General features: G+C 43.3%; 1 protein-coding gene across 1 annotated transcript in view; it reads right to left on the reverse strand.

Annotated features, from left to right (window-relative positions):
* LOC142484949 (atrial natriuretic peptide receptor 2-like) overlaps nt 1–18,808 on the reverse strand; it is a 203,079-nt gene that overhangs the window by 132,433 nt on the left and 51,838 nt on the right. Inside the window, exon 8 of the mRNA XM_075584203.1 lies at nt 453–608. Coding sequence (XP_075440318.1) covers nt 453–608 — 156 coding nt within the window. The remainder of the gene's footprint in view (nt 1–452; nt 609–18,808) is intronic.

Genomic DNA, 18,808 nt, shown 5'->3' on the forward strand with positions numbered 1-18,808 from the left:
ATACTGTATGATAGCACATGGCACAGTGTTATACTGTATGATAGCACATGGCACAGTGTTATACTGTTATGATAGCACATGGCACAGTGTTACACTGTATGATAGCACATGGCACAGCGTTATACTGTATGATAGCACATGGCACAGTGTTATACTGTATGATAGCACATGGCACAGTGTTATACTGTATGATAGCACATGGCACAGCGTTATACTGTATGATAGCACATGGCACAGTGTTATACTGTATGATAGCACATGGCACAGTGTTATACTGTATGATAGCACATGGCACAGTGTTATACTGTTATGATAGCACATGGCACAGTGTTATACTGTTATGATAGCACATGGCACAGTGTTATACTGTATGATAGCACATGGCTACATGCTTATAGGTGTCACTTAGCATGTAAGTGTCTCTTATTGATATAATGTATCCCGCTCGGTACCTTTGGGGCTGAGGTCCATGCCCTGGATGTAGAAGGACCCGTTTCTCAGAGCGATCTCCTGAAGGATGACCCCAAAGCTGTACACATCCCCCCTCTGTGTTCCCTGAGGAAGGGGTCTTCCCATGCGTAGGATCTCTGGGGCTGTCCACAGCTTCTCTGTGTAGGAAAGAGACATGCAGCGTAAAGAGGGGGACCCCAGCCTGAACCCCTCAGTGCCAGAGACACGCAGAGTAAAGAGGGGGACCCCAGCCTGAACCCCTCAGTGCCAGAGACACGCAGAGTAAAGAGGGGGACCGCAGCCTGAACCCCTCAGTGCCAGAGACACGCAGAGTAAAGAGGGGGACAGTGTCTCGGTCAGTGTATCCTGGGTATTAACATAAAACACAGACAAAGCTCAGTGCACATCCAGAAATACTTATATACGGTACAGTGCCTAAATATACATGTATAAATAACTAATAAATAAAATGGTCTTTTAGTTTAACATTTTGGCCAAATTGTTGTAAGCCCTTGAGCCAAACTTCACGGCAGACCACGTTCAAGGATCCCTACACTGATATAAATTCTTAATAACCTGTGCATTGCCAGGAAGAATGATTTATAATAAATCTGTCAGTATAAGTTGCAAAAGTTCTAAGTCTGATTGAAGCTTTTATTAACCTGTACATTACCAGGAAAAGCACTCTGTAATAGATGTGTCACAATCACACTGCATGCAGGCAAGTTCCCCTGATAGTGGGAGATGCCATGGAGTGAGCTTTTAACCATTTAAATGTGGGAGGGAGTGAGCTTCAATTGGATAGGAGGTTGCCACCCTCCAAAACAGCCAAGACTAGCTGCACAAGAATTATAAAACATACAGAACACCTACAAGCTCAAATTGAACCCCCAAAATACCCACAACATATATATAAGCATATAAGTTTGAAACGTGGTCTGCCGTGAAGTTTGGCTCAAGGGCTTACAACAATTTGGCCAAAATGTTAAACTAAAAGACCATTTTATTTATTAGTTATTTATACATGTATATTTATGCACTGTACCGTATATAAGTTTTTCTGGATGTGCACTGAGCTTTGTCTGTGTTTTATGTTATGTCTCTGGTTTTAAATATATATTGCCATGCTCAGTAGCACTCCTCTGTGAAACTTATATGCTTATATATATGTTGTGGGTATTTTGGGGGTTCAATTTGAGCTTGTAGGTGTTCTGTATGTTTTATCCTGGGTATTATCATGATACAGTATTGCAATGTCTCCTAGGCATTATCATGAAATACAGTAGTGTCTGAGCCAGTGAATTCTGGGTATTATCATGTGACAGTCATGGATTCTGTATGCTACAGAGAGGTGCAGTATGTGTGCTTTCCAGCACACAGGAGGTTAAACTCCTCTGGAGAGGCTAGCTGCAGGTTCACCTGGTTAATAATTCCCCGCTCCTGATTACAGTCAGTGAGTATGCTGCCAGGAGGGAGAGGCTAGCTGCAGGTTCACCTGGTTAATAATTCCCAGCTCCTGATTACAGTCAGTGAGTATGCTGCCAGGAGGGAGAGGCTAGCTGCAGGTTCACCTGGTTAATAATTCCCCGCTCCTGATTACAGTCAGTGAGTATGCTGCCAGGAGGGAGAGGCTAGCTGCAGGTTCACCTGGTTAATAATTCCCCGCTCCTGATTACAGTCAGTGAGTATGCTGCCAGGAGGGAGAGGCTAGCTGCAGGTTCACCTGGTTAATAATTCCCCGCTCCTGATTACAGTCAGTGAGTATGCTGCCAGGAGGGAGAGGCTAGCTGCAGGTTCACCTGGTTAATAATTCCCCGCTCCTGATTACAGTCAGTGAGTATGCTGCCAGGAGGGAGAGGCTAGCTGCAGGTTCACCTGGTTAATAATTCCCCGCTCCTGATTACAGTCAGTGAGTATGCTGCCAGGAGGGAGAGGCTAGCTGCAGGTTCACCTGGTTAATAATTCCCCGCTCCTGATTACAGTCAGTGAGTATGCTGCCAGGAGGGAGAGGCTAGCTGCAGGTTCACCTGGTTAATAATTCCCCGCTCCTGATTACAGTCAGTGAGTATGCTGCCAGGAGGGAGAGGCTAGCTGCAGGTTCACCTGGTTAATAATTCCCCGCTCCTGATTACAGTCAGTGAGTATGCTGCCAGGAGGGAGAGGCTAGCTGCAGGTTCACCTGGTTAATAATTCCCCGCTCCTGATTACAGTCAGTGAGTATGCTGCCAGGAGGGAGAGGCTAGCTGCAGGTTCACCTGGTTAATAATTCCCCGCTCCTGATTACAGTCAGTGAGTATGCTGCCAGGAGGGAGAGGCTAGTTGCAGGTTCACCTGGTTAATAATTCCCCGCTCCTGATTACAGTCAGTGAGTATGCTGCCAGGAGGGAGAGGCTAGCTGCAGGTTCACCTGGTTAATAATTCCCCGCTCCTGATTACAGTCAGTGAGTATGCTGCCAGGAGGGAGAGGCTAGCTGCAGGTTCACCTGGTTAATAATTCCCCGCTCCTGATTACAGTCAGTGAGTATGCTGCCAGGAGGGAGAGGCTAGCTGCAGGTTCACCTGGTTAATAATTCCCCGCTCCTGATTACAGTCAGTGAGTATGCTGCCAGGAGGGAGAGGCTAGCTGCAGGTTCACCTGGTTAATAATTCCCCGCTCCTGATTACAGTCAGTGAGTATGCTGCCAGGAGGGAGAGGCTAGCTGCAGGTTCACCTGGTTAATAATTCCCCACTCCTGATTACAATCAGTGAGTATGCTGCCAGGAGGGAGAGGCTAGCTGCAGGTTCACCTGGTTAATAATTTCCCGCTCCTGATTACAGTCAGTGAGTATGCTGCCAGGAGGGAGAGGCTAGCTGCAGGTTCACCTGGTTAATAATTCCCCGCTCCTGATTACAGTCAATGAGTATGCTGCCAGGAGGGAGAGGCTAGCTGCAGGTTCACCTGGTTAATAATTCCCCGCTCCTGATTACAGTCAGTGAGTATGCTGCCAGGAGGGAGAGGCTAGCTGCAGGTTCACCTGGTTAATAATTCCCCGCTCCTGATTACAGTCAGTGAGTATGCTGCCAGGAGGGAGAGGCTAGCTGCAGGTTCACGTGGTTAATAATTTCCCGCTCCTGATTACAGTCAGTGAGTATGCTGCCAGGAGGGAGAGGCTAGCTGCAGGTTCACCTGGTTAATAATTTCCCGCTCCTGATTACAGTCAGTGAGTATGCTGCCAGGAGGGAGAGGCTAGCTGCAGGTTCACCTGGTTAATAATTCCCCGCTCCTGATTACAGTCAGTGAGTATGCTGCCAGGAGGGAGAGGCTAGCTGCAGGTTCACCTGGTTAATAATTCCCCGCTCCTGATTACAGTCAGTGAGTATGCTGCCAGGAGGGAGAGGCTAGCTGCAGGTTCACCTGGTTAATAATTCCCAGCTCCTGATTACAGTCAGTGAGTATGCTGCCAGGAGGGAGAGGCTAGCTGCAGGTTCACCTGGTTAATAATTCCCCGCTCCTGATTACAGTCAGTGAGTATGCTGCCAGGAGGGAGAGGCTAGCTGCAGGTTCACCTGGTTAATAATTCCCCGCTCCTGATTACAGTCAGTGAGTATGCTGCCAGGAGGGAGAGGCTAGCTGCAGGTTCACCTGGTTAATAATTCCCCGCTCCTGATTACAGTCAGTGAGTATGCTGCCAGGAGGGAGAGGCTAGCTGCAGGTTCACCTGGTTAATAATTCCCCGCTCCTGATTACAGTCAGTGAGTATGCTGCCAGGAGGGAGAGGCTAGCTGCAGGTTCACCTGGTTAATAATTCCCCGCTCCTGATTACAGTCAGTGAGTATGCTGCCAGGAGGGAGAGGCTAGCTGCAGGTTCACCTGGTTAATAATTCCCCGCTCCTGATTACAGTCAGTGAGTATGCTGCCAGGAGGGAGAGGCTAGCTGCAGGTTCACCGGGTTAATAATTCCCCGCTCCTGATTACAGTCAGTGAGTATGCTGCCAGGAGGGAGAGGCTTTCCCCGGTAAGGACGCAGCGTGATACGGTTCCCCAGGTCTACTGGACGCAGAGCTTGTCTACAAGGAACCTGCGGTACATACTCTGCTACAGAAGACCCCCATATCCTGCGCTCCCCATTTCCCTGTGTTTGCTGATGGGAGACGGGGCACTTGGGAGAGGGGGGGTGTCTGAGTTTGCGGGGAGCTGCAGAGACCGGGTGGGGGGGCAGGGAGCTGCAAAGATATGGCCCCACCCGTTTTGGCCATGCCCCCCGCACGCAAAAATGCTCCTTATAAACCAAAGTCAGCCTGAAGTGCCTCTCCACATGCCGCCGCGGTAGGGCGCGCTGACTGAGGCGGTAGGGCGCGCTGACTGAGGCGGTAGGGCGCGCTGACTGAGGCAGCAGGGCCTCGGCCTCACTGTGGAGTAGGGATTTTGATGGTTTGTGTTTTGCCCTTAAAGGGACAGTGTGTCTATTATGTTAAGTTGGATGTGGAGAAATAAACCCCAAAGGTATTTGTTATAGCCTAAATAGCGCAGTGTGGGGCCTTTCTGACCCTACCGCAATGCCGTCTTGCCACACATTATACAGTGTCACAGTGTCAGTATATCCTGGGTATTACCATGACACAGTGTCACAGTGTCAGTGTATCCTGGGTATTACCATGACACAGTGTCAGTATATCCTGGGTATTACTATGATACAGTGTCACAGTGTCAGTATATCCTGGGTATTACCATGATACAGTGTCACAGTGTCAGTATATCCTGGGTATTACCATGATACAGTGTCAGTGTCACAGTGTCAGTGTATCCTGGGTATTACCATGATACAGTGTCACAGTGTCACAGTGTCAGTATATCCTGGGTATTACCATGATACAGTGTCACGGTGTCACAGTGTCAGTATATCCTGGGTATTACCATGATACAGTGTCAGTGTCAGTATATCCTGTGTATTATCATGATACAGTGTCACAGTGTCAGTATATCCTGGGTATTACCATGATACAGTGTCACAGTGTCAGTATATCCTGGGTATTACCATGATACAGTGTCACAATGTCAGTGTATCCTGGGTATTACCATGATACAGTGTCACAGTGTCACAGTGTCAGTATATCCTGGGTATTACATGATACAGTGTCACAGTGTCAGTATATCCTGTGTATTATCATGATACAGTGTCACAGTGTCAGTATATCCTGGGTATTACCATGATACAGTGTCACAGTGTCAGTATATCCTGGGTATTACCATGATACAGTGTCACAATGTCAGTGTATCCTGGGTATTACCATGATACAGTGTCACAGTGTCACAGTGTCAGTATATCCTGGGTATTACATGATACAGTATCACAGTGTCAGTATATCCTGGGTATTACCATGATACAGTGTCACAGTGTCACAGTGTCAGTATATCCTGGGTATTACCATGATACAGTGTCACGGTGTCACAGTGTCAGTATATCCTGGGTATTACCATGATACAGTGTCAGTGTCAGTATATCCTGGGTATTACCATGATACAGTGTCACAGTGTCAGTATATCCTGTGTATTATCATGATACAGTGTCACAGTGTCAGTATATCCTGGGTATTACCATGATACAGTGTCACAGTGTCAGTATATCCTGGGTATTACCATGATACAGTGTCACAATGTCAGTGTATCCTGGGTATTACCATGATACAGTGTCACAGTGTCACAGTGTCAGTATATCCTGGGTATTACATGATACAGTGTCACAGTGTCACAGTGTCAGTATATCCTGGGTATTACCATGATACAGTGTCACAGTGTCAGTATATCCTGGGTATTACCATGATACAGTGTCACAGTGTCAGTATATCCTGGGTATTACCATGATACAGTGTCACAGTGTCAGTATATCCTGGGTATTACCATGATACAGTGTCACAGTGTCAGTATATCCTGGGTATTACCATGATACAGTGTCACAGTGTCACAGTGTCAGTATATCCTGGGTATTACCATGATACAGTGTCACGGTGTCACAGTGTCAGTATATCCTGGGTATTACCATGATACAGTGTCAGTGTCAGTATATCCTGGGTATTACCATGATACAGTGTCACAGTGTCAGTATATCCTGTGTATTATCATGATACAGTGTCACAGTGTCAGTATATCCTGGGTATTACCATGATACAGTGTCAGTGTCAGTATATCCTGGGTATTACCATGATACAGTGTCAGTGTCAGTATATCCTGGGTATTACCATGATACAGTGTCACAGTGTCACAGTGTCAGTATATCCTGGGTATTACCATGATACAGTGTCACGGTGTCACAGTGTCAGTATATCCTGGGTATTACCATGATACAGTGTCGGTGTCAGTATATCCTGGGTATTACCATGATACAGTGTCACAGTGTCAGTATATCCTGTGTATTATCATGATACAGTGTCACAGTGTCAGTATATCCTGGGTATTACCATGATACAGTGTCAGTGTCAGTATATCCTGGGTATTACCATGATACAGTGTCAGTGTCAGTATATCCTGGGTATTACCATGATACAGTGTCACAGTGTCAGTATATCCTGGGTATTACATGATACAGTGTCACAGTGTCAGTATATCCTGGGTATTACCATGATACAGTGTCACAGTGTCAGTATATCCTGGGTATTACCATGATACAGTGTCACAATGTCCGTGTATCCTGGGTATTATCATGATACAGTGTCACAGTGTCAGTATATCCTGGGTATTACATGATACAGTGTCACAGTGTCAGTATATCCTGGGTATTACCATGATACAGTGTCACAATGTCCGTGTATCCTGGGTATTACATGATACAGTGTCACAGTGTCAGTATATCATGGGTATTACATGATACAGTGTCACAGTGTCAGTATATCCTGGGTATTACCATGATACAGTGTCACAATGTCCGTGTATCCTGGGTATTACATGATACAGTGTCACAGTGTCAGTATATCCTGGGTATTACCATGATACAGTGTCAGTATATCCTGGGTATTACCATGATACAGTGTCACAGTGTCACAGTGTCAGTATATCCTGGGTATTACCATGATACAGTGTCACAGTGTCAGTATATCCTGGGTATTACCATGATACAGTGTCACAGTGTTAGTACAGTATATCCTGGGTATTACCATGATACAGTGTCACAGTGTCAGTATATCCTGGGTATTACCATGATACAGTGTCACAGTGTCAGTATATCCTGGGTATTACCATGATACAGTGTCACAGTGTCAGTATATCCTGGGTATTACCATGATACAGTGTCACAGTGTCAGTATATCCTGGGTATTACCATGATACAGTGTCAGTGTCAGTATATCCTGGGTATTACATGATACAGTGTCACAGTGTCAGTATATCCTGGGTATTACCATGATACAGTGTCACAGTGTCAGTATATCCTGGGTATTACCATGATACAGTGTCAGTATATCCTGGGTATTACCATGATACAGTGTCACAATGTCCGTGTATAATGGGTATTATCATGATACAGTGTCAGTATATCCTGGGTATTACCATGATACAGTGTCACAGTGTCAGTATATCCTGGATATTACCACGATACAGTGTCACAGTGTCAGTATATCCTGGGTATTACCATGATACAGTGTCAGTGTCAGTATATCCTGGGTATTACATGATACAGTGTCACAGTGTCAGTATATCCTGGGTATTACCATGATACAGTGTCACAGTGTCAGTATATCCTGGGTATTACCATGATACAGTGTCAGTATATCCTGGGTATTACCATGATACAGTGTCACAATGTCCGTGTATAATGGGTATTATCATGATACAGTGTCAGTATATCCTGGGTATTACCATGATACAGTGTCACAGTGTCAGTATATCCTGGATATTACCACGATACAGTGTCACAGTGTCAGTATATCCTGGGTATTACCATGATACAGTGTCAGTGTCACAGTGTCAGTGTATCCTGGGTATTACCATGATACAGTGTCACAGTGTCACAGTGTCAGTATATCCTGGGTATTACATGATACAGTGTCACAGTGTCAGTATATCCTGGGTATTACCATGATACAGTGTCACAGTGTCACAGTGTCAGTATATCCTGGGTATTACCATGATACAGTGTCACAGTGTCAGTGTATCCTGGGTATTACCATGATACAGTGTCACAGTGTCAGTATATCCTGGGTATTACCATGATACAGTGTCACAGTGTCAGTATATCCTGGGTATTACCATGATACAGTGTCACAGTGTCACAGTGTCAGTATATCCTGGGTATTACATGATACAGTGTCACAGTGTCAGTATATCCTGGGTATTACCATGATACAGTGTCACAGTGTCAGTGTATCCTGGGTATTACCATGATACAGTGTCACAGTGTCAGTATATCCTGGGTATTACCATGATACAGTGTCACAGTGTCAGTATATCCTGGGTATTACCATCATACAGTGTCACAGTGTCAGTATATCCTGGGTATTACCATGATACAGTGTCACAGTGTCAGTATATCCTGGGTATTACCATGATACAGTGTCACAGTGTCAGTATATCCTGGGCATTACATGATACAGTGTCACAGTGTCAGTATATCCTGGGTATTACCATGATACAGTGTCACAATGTCAGTGTATCCTGTGTATTACCATGATAGTGTCACAGTGTCAGTATATCCTGGGTATTACATGATACAGTGTCACAGTGTCAGTATATCCTGGGTATTACATGATACAGTGTCACAGTGTCAGTATATCCTGGGTATTACCATGATACAGTGTCAGTATATCCTGGGTATTACCATGATACAGTGTCACAGTGTCAGTATATCCTGGGTATTACATGATACAGTGTCACAGTGTCACAGTGTCAGTATATCCTGGGTATTACCATGATACAGTGTCAGTGTCAGTATATCCTGGGTATTATCATGATACAGTGTCACAGTGTCAGTATATCCTGGGTATTACCATGATACAGTGTCACAGTGTCAGTATATCCTGGGTATTACCATGATACAGTGTCACAGTGTCAGTATATCCTGGGTATTACATGATACAGTGTCACAGTGTCAGTATATCCTGGGTATTACATGATACAGTGTCACAGTGTCAGTATATCCTGTGTATTACCATGATAGTGTCACAGTGTCAGTATATCCTGTGTATTACCATGATAGTGTCACAGTGTCAGTATATCCTGTGTATTATCATGATACAGTGTCACAGTGTCAGTATATCCTGGGTATTACCATGATACAGTGTCAGTGTCAGTATATCCTGGGTATTACCATGATACAGTGTCAGTGTCAGTATATCCTGGGTATTACCATGATACAGTGTCACAGTGTCAGTATATCCTGGGTATTACATGATACAGTGTCACAGTGTCAGTATATCCTGGGTATTACCATGATACAGTGTCACAGTGTCAGTATATCCTGGGTATTACCATGATACAGTGTCACAATGTCCGTGTATCCTGGGTATTATCATGATACAGTGTCACAGTGTCAGTATATCCTGGGTATTACATGATACAGTGTCACAGTGTCAGTATATCCTGGGTATTACCATGATACAGTGTCACAATGTCCGTGTATCCTGGGTATTACATGATACAGTGTCACAGTGTCAGTATATCATGGGTATTACATGATACAGTGTCACAGTGTCAGTATATCCTGGGTATTACCATGATACAGTGTCACAATGTCCGTGTATCCTGGGTATTACATGATACAGTGTCACAGTGTCAGTATATCCTGGGTATTACCATGATACAGTGTCAGTATATCCTGGGTATTACCATGATACAGTGTCACAGTGTCACAGTGTCAGTATATCCTGGGTATTACCATGATACAGTGTCACAGTGTCAGTATATCCTGGGTATTACCATGATACAGTGTCACAGTGTTAGTACAGTATATCCTGGGTATTACCATGATACAGTGTCACAGTGTCAGTATATCCTGGGTATTACCATGATACAGTGTCACAGTGTCAGTATATCCTGGGTATTACCATGATACAGTGTCACAGTGTCAGTATATCCTGGGTATTACCATGATACAGTGTCACAGTGTCAGTATATCCTGGGTATTACCATGATACAGTGTCAGTGTCAGTATATCCTGGGTATTACATGATACAGTGTCACAGTGTCAGTATATCCTGGGTATTACCATGATACAGTGTCACAGTGTCAGTATATCCTGGGTATTACCATGATACAGTGTCAGTATATCCTGGGTATTACCATGATACAGTGTCACAATGTCCGTGTATAATGGGTATTATCATGATACAGTGTCAGTATATCCTGGGTATTACCATGATACAGTGTCACAGTGTCAGTATATCCTGGATATTACCACGATACAGTGTCACAGTGTCAGTATATCCTGGGTATTACCATGATACAGTGTCAGTGTCAGTATATCCTGGGTATTACATGATACAGTGTCACAGTGTCAGTATATCCTGGGTATTACCATGATACAGTGTCACAGTGTCAGTATATCCTGGGTATTACCATGATACAGTGTCAGTATATCCTGGGTATTACCATGATACAGTGTCACAATGTCCGTGTATAATGGGTATTATCATGATACAGTGTCAGTATATCCTGGGTATTACCATGATACAGTGTCACAGTGTCAGTATATCCTGGATATTACCACGATACAGTGTCACAGTGTCAGTATATCCTGGGTATTACCATGATACAGTGTCAGTGTCACAGTGTCAGTGTATCCTGGGTATTACCATGATACAGTGTCACAGTGTCACAGTGTCAGTATATCCTGGGTATTACATGATACAGTGTCACAGTGTCAGTATATCCTGGGTATTACCATGATACAGTGTCACAGTGTCACAGTGTCAGTATATCCTGGGTATTACCATGATACAGTGTCACAGTGTCAGTGTATCCTGGGTATTACCATGATACAGTGTCACAGTGTCAGTATATCCTGGGTATTACCATGATACAGTGTCACAGTGTCAGTATATCCTGGGTATTACCATGATACAGTGTCACAGTGTCACAGTGTCAGTATATCCTGGGTATTACATGATACAGTGTCACAGTGTCAGTATATCCTGGGTATTACCATGATACAGTGTCACAGTGTCAGTGTATCCTGGGTATTACCATGATACAGTGTCACAGTGTCAGTATATCCTGGGTATTACCATGATACAGTGTCACAGTGTCAGTATATCCTGGGTATTACCATCATACAGTGTCACAGTGTCAGTATATCCTGGGTATTACCATGATACAGTGTCACAGTGTCAGTATATCCTGGGTATTACCATGATACAGTGTCACAGTGTCAGTATATCCTGGGCATTACATGATACAGTGTCACAGTGTCAGTATATCCTGGGTATTACCATGATACAGTGTCACAATGTCAGTGTATCCTGTGTATTACCATGATAGTGTCACAGTGTCAGTATATCCTGGGTATTACATGATACAGTGTCACAGTGTCAGTATATCCTGGGTATTACATGATACAGTGTCACAGTGTCAGTATATCCTGGGTATTACCATGATACAGTGTCAGTATATCCTGGGTATTACCATGATACAGTGTCACAGTGTCAGTATATCCTGGGTATTACATGATACAGTGTCACAGTGTCACAGTGTCAGTATATCCTGGGTATTACCATGATACAGTGTCAGTGTCAGTATATCCTGGGTATTATCATGATACAGTGTCACAGTGTCAGTATATCCTGGGTATTACCATGATACAGTGTCACAGTGTCAGTATATCCTGGGTATTACCATGATACAGTGTCACAGTGTCAGTATATCCTGGGTATTACATGATACAGTGTCACAGTGTCAGTATATCCTGGGTATTACATGATACAGTGTCACAGTGTCAGTATATCCTGTGTATTACCATGATAGTGTCACAGTGTCAGTATATCCTGTGTATTACCATGATAGTGTCACAGTGTCAGTATATCCTGGGTATTACATGATACAGTGTCACAGTGTCAGTATATCCTGGGTATTACATGATACAGTGTCACAGTGTCAGTGTATCCTGGGTATTACCATGATACAGTGTCACAGTGTCACAGTGTCAGTATATCCTGGGTATTACCATGATACAGTGTCACGGTGTCACAGTGTCAGTATATCCTGGGTATTACCATGATACAGTGTCAGTGTCAGTATATCCTGGGTATTACCATGATACAGTGTCACAGTGTCAGTATATCCTGTGTATTATCATGATACAGTGTCACAGTGTCAGTATATCCTGGGTATTACCATGATACAGTGTCAGTGTCAGTATATCCTGGGTATTACCATGATACAGTGTCAGTGTCAGTATATCCTGGGTATTACCATGATACAGTGTCACAGTGTCAGTATATCCTGGGTATTACCATGATACAGTGTCACAGTGTCAGTATAACCTGGGTATTACATGATACAGTGTCACAGTGTCAGTATATCCTGGGTATTACCATGATACAGTGTCACAGTGTCAGTATATCCTGGGTATTACCATGATACAGTGTCACAATGTCCGTGTATCCTGGGTATTATCATGATACAGTGTCACAGTGTCAGTATATCCTGGGTATTACATGATACAGTGTCACAGTGTCAGTATATCCTGGGTATTACCATGATACAGTGTCACAATGTCCGTGTATCCTGGGTATTACATGATACAGTGTCACAGTGTCAGTATATCCTGGGTATTACATGATACAGTGTCACAGTGTCAGTATATCCTGGGTATTACCATGATACAGTGTCACAATGTCCGTGTATCCTGGGTATTACATGATACAGTGTCACAGTGTCAGTATATCCTGGGTATTACCATGATACAGTGTCACAGTGTCAGTATATCCTGGGTATTACCATGATACAGTGTCACAGTGTCAGTATATCCTGGGTATTACCATGATACAGTGTCACAGTGTCAGTATATCCTGGGTATTACCATGATACAGTGTCACAGTGTCAGTAAATCCTGGGTATTACCATGATACAGTGTCACAGTGTTAGTACAGTATATCCTGGGTATTACCATGATACAGTGTCACAGTGTCAGTATATCCTGGGTATTACCATGATACAGTGTCACAGTGTCAGTATATCCTGGGTATTACCATGATACAGTGTCACAGTGTCAGTATATCCTGGGTATTACCATGATACAGTGTCACAGTGTCAGTATATCCTGGGTATTACCATGATACAGTGTCAGTGTCAGTATATCCTGGGTATTACATGATACAGTGTCACAGTGTCAGTATATCCTGGGTATTACCATGATACAGTGTCACAGTGTCAGTATATCCTGGGTATTACCATGATACAGTGTCACAGTGTCAGTATATCCTGGGTATTACCATGATACAGTGTCACAATGTCCGTGTATAATGGGTATTATCATGATACAGTGTCAGTATATCCTGGGTATTACCATGATACAGTGTCACAGTGTCAGTATATCCTGGATATTACCACGATACAGTGTCACAGTGTCAGTATATCCTGGGTATTACCATGATACAGTGTCAGTGTCACAGTGTCAGTGTATCCTGGGTATTACCATGATACAGTGTCACAGTGTCAGTATATCCTGGGTAGTACATGATACAGTGTCACAGTGTCAGTATATCCTGGGTATTACCATGATACAGTGTCACAGTGTCACAGTGTCAGTATATCCTGGGTATTACCATGATACAGTGTCACAGTGTCAGTGTATCCTGGGTATTACCATGATACAGTGTCACAGTGTCAGTATATCCTGGGTATTACCATGATACAGTGTCACAGTGTCAGTATATCCTGGGTATTACCATGATACAGTGTCACAGTGTCACAGTGTCAGTATATCCTGGGTATTACATGATACAGTGTCACAGTGTCAGTATATCCTGGGTATTACATGATACAGTGTCACAGTGTCAGTATATCCTGGGTATTACCATGATACAGTGTCACAGTGTCACAGTGTCAGTATATCCTGGGTATTACCATGATACAGTGTCACAGTGTCAGTGTATCCTGGGTATTACCATGATACAGTGTCACAGTGTCAGTATATCCTGGGTATTACCATGATACAGTGTCACAGTGTCAGTATATCCTGGGTATTACCATGATACAGTGTCACAGTGTCACAGTGTCAGTATATCCTGGGTATTACATGATACAGTGTCACAGTGTCAGTATATCCTGGGTATTACCATGATACAGTGTCACAGTGTCAGTGTATCCTGGGTATTACCATGATACAGTGTCACAGTGTCAGTATATCCTGGGTATTACCATGATACAGTGTCACAGTGTCAGTATATCCTGGGTATTACCATGATACAGTGTCACAGTGTCAGTATATCCTGGGTATTACCATGATACAGTGTCACAGTGTCAGTATATCCTGGGTATTACCATGATACAGTGTCACAATGTCAGTGTATCCTGGGTATTACCATGATACAGTGTCACAGTGTCAGTATATCCTGGGTATTACATGATACAGTGTCAGTGTCAGTATATCCTGGGTATTACCATGATACAGTGTCACAGTGTCAGTATATCCTGGGTATTACCATGATACAGTGTCACAGTGTCAGTATATCCTGGGTATTACCATGATACAGTGTCAGTATATCCTGGGTATTACCATGATACAGTGTCACAGTGTCACAGTGTCAGTATATCCTGGGTATTACCATGATACAGTGTCACAGTGTCAGTATATCCTGGGTATTACCACGATATAGTGTCACAGTGTCAGTATATCCTGGGTATTACCACGATACAGTGTCACAGTGTCAGCATATCCTGGGTATTACCATGATACAGTGTCAGTGTCACAGTGTCAGTGTATCCTGGGTATTACCATGATACAGTGTCACAGTGTCACAGTGTCAGTATATCCTGGGTATTACATGATACAGTGTCACAGTGTCAGTATATCCTGGGTATTACCATGATACAGTGTCACAGTGTCACAGTGTCAGTATATCCTGGGTATTACCATGATACAGTGTCACAGTGTCAGTGTATCCTGGGTATTACCATGATACAGTGTCACAGTGTCAGTATATCCTGGGCATTACATGATACAGTGTCACAGTGTCAGTATATCCTGGGTATTACCATGATACAGTGTCACAGTGTCAGTATATCCTGGGTATTACATGATACAGTGTCACAGTGTCAGTATATCCTGGGTATTACCATGATACAGTGTCACAGTGTCAGTATATCCTGGGTATTACCATGATACAGTGTCACAGTGTCAGTATATCCTGGGTATTACATGATACAGTGTCACAGTGTCAGTATATCCTGGGTATTACATGATACAGTGTCACAGTGTCACAGTGTCAGTATATCCTGGGTATTACCATGATACAGTGTCACAATGTCCGTGTATCCTGGGTATTATCATGATACAGTGTCACAGTGTCAGTATATCCTGGGTATTACCATGATACAGTGTCACAGTGTCAGTATATCCTGGGTATTACCATGATACAGTGTCACAGTGTCAGTATATCCTGGGTATTACCATGATACAGTGTCACAGTGTCAGTATATCCTGGGTATTACCATGATACAGTGTCACAGTGTCAGTATATCCTGGGTATTACCATGATACAGTGTCACAGTGTCAGTATATCCTGGGCATTACATGATACAGTGTCAGTATATCCTGGGTAATACATGATACAGTGTCACAGTGTCAGTATATCCTGGGTATTACCATGATACAGTGTCAGTGTCAGTATATCCTGGGTATTACCATGATACAGTGTCACAGTGTCAGTATATCCTGGGTATTACCATGATACAGTGTCACAGTGTCCGTGTATCCTGGGTATTACATGATACAGTGTCACAGTGTCACAGTGTCAGTATATCCTGGGTATTACCATGATACAGTGTCAGTGTCAGTATATCCTGGGTATTATCATGATACAGTGTCACAGTGTCAGTATATCCTGGGTATTACCATGATACAGTGTCACAGTGTCAGTATATCCTGGGTATTACCATGATACAGTGTCACAGTGTCAGTATATCCTGGGTATTACATGATACAGTGTCACAGTGTCAGTATATCCTGGGTATTACATGATACAGTGTCACAGTGTCAGTATATCCTGTGTATTACCATGATAGTGTCACAGTGTCAGTATATCCTGGGTATTACATGATACAGTGTCACAGTGTCAGTATATCCTGGGTATTACATGATACAGTGTCACAGTGTCAGTATATCCTGTGTATTACCATGATACAGTGTCACAGTGTCAGTATATCCTGGGTATTACCATGATACAGTGTCAGTATATCCTGGGTATTACCATGATACAGTGTCACAGTGTCAGTATAACCTGGGTATTACATGATACAGTGTCACAGTGTCAGTATATCCTGGGTATTACCATGATACAGTGTCACAGTGTCAGTATATCCTGGGTATTACCATGATACAGTGTCACAGTGTCAGTATATCCTGGGTATTACCATGATACAGTGTCACAATGTCCGTGTATCCTGGGTACAAGTATTACCATGATACAGTGTCACAGTGTCAGTATATCCTGGGTATTACCATGATACAGTGTCACAGTGTCAGTATATCCTGGGTATTACCATGATACAGTGTCACAGTGTCAGTATATCCTGGGTATTACCATGATACAGTGTCACAGTGTCAGTATATCCTGGGTATTACCATGATACAGTGTCACAGTGTCAGTATATCCTGGGCATTACATGATACAGTGTCACAGTGTCAGTATATCCTGGGTATTACCATGATACAGTGTCACAGTGTCAGTATATCCTGGGTATTACCATGATACAGTGTCACAGTGTCAGTATATCCTGGGTATTACCATGATACAGTGTCACAGTGTCAGTATATCCTGGGTATTACCATGATACAGTGTCACAGTGTCAGTATATCCTGGGCATTACATGATACAGTGTCACAGTGTCAGTATATCCTGGGTATTACCATGATACAGTGTCACAGTGTCAGTATATCCTGGGTATTACCATGATACAGTGTCACAGTGTCAGTATATCCTGGGTATTACCATGATACAGTGTCACAGTGTCAGTATATCCTGGGTATTACCATGATACAGTGTCACAGTGTCACAGTGTCAGTATATCCTGGGTATTACCATGATACAGTGTCACAGTGTCAGTATTTCCTGGGTATTACCATGATACAGTGTCACAGTGTCACAGTGTCAGTATATCCTGGGTATTACATGATACAGTGTCACAGTGTCAGTATATCCTGTGTATTACCATGATAGTGTCACAGTGTCAGTATATCCTGGGTATTACATGATACAGTGTCACAGTGTCAGTGTATCCTGGGTATTACCATGATACAGTGTCACAGTGTCACAGTGTCAGTATATCCTGGGTATTACCATGATACAGTGTCACGGTGTCACAGTGTCAGTATATCCTGGGTATTACCATGATACAGTGTCAGTGTCAGTATATCCTGGGTATTACCATGATACAGTGTCACAGTGTCAGTATATCCTGTGTATTATCATGATACAGTGTCACAGTGTCAGTATATCCTGGGTATTACCATGATACAGTGTCAGTGTCAGTATATCCTGGGTATTACCATGATACAGTGTCAGTGTCAGTATATCCTGGGTATTACCATGATACAGTGTCACAGTGTCAGTATATCCTGGGTATTAAATGATACAGTGTCACAGTGTCAGTATATCCTGGGTATTACCATGATACAGTGTCACAGTGTCAGTAAATCCTGGGTATTACATGATACAGTGTCACAGTGTCAGTATATCCTGGGTATTACCATGATACAGTGTCACAATGTCCGTGTATCCTGGGTATTACATGATACAGTGTCACAGTGTCAGTATATCCTGGGTATTACATGATACAGTGTCACAGTGTCAGTATATCCTGGGTATTACCATGATACAGTGTCACAATGTCCGTGTATCCTGGGTATTACATGATACAGTGTCACAGTGTCAGTATATCCTGGGTATTACCATGATACAGTGTCACAGTGTCAGTATATCCTGGGTATTACCATGATACAGTGTCACAGTGTCAGTATATCCTGGGTATTACCATGATACAGTGTCACAGTGTCAGTATATCCTGGGTATTACCATGATACAGTGTCACAGTGTCAGTATATCCTGGGTATTACCATGATACAGTGTCACAGTGTTAGTACAGTATATCCTGGGTATTACCATGATACAGTGTCACAGTGTCAGTATATCCTGGGTATTACCATGATACAGTGTCACAGTGTCAGTATATCC

Source organism: Ascaphus truei, unplaced genomic scaffold (genome assembly GCF_040206685.1).
Source record: "Ascaphus truei isolate aAscTru1 unplaced genomic scaffold, aAscTru1.hap1 HAP1_SCAFFOLD_478, whole genome shotgun sequence".
In the NCBI taxonomy this organism is placed as follows: domain Eukaryota; kingdom Metazoa; phylum Chordata; class Amphibia; order Anura; family Ascaphidae; genus Ascaphus; species Ascaphus truei.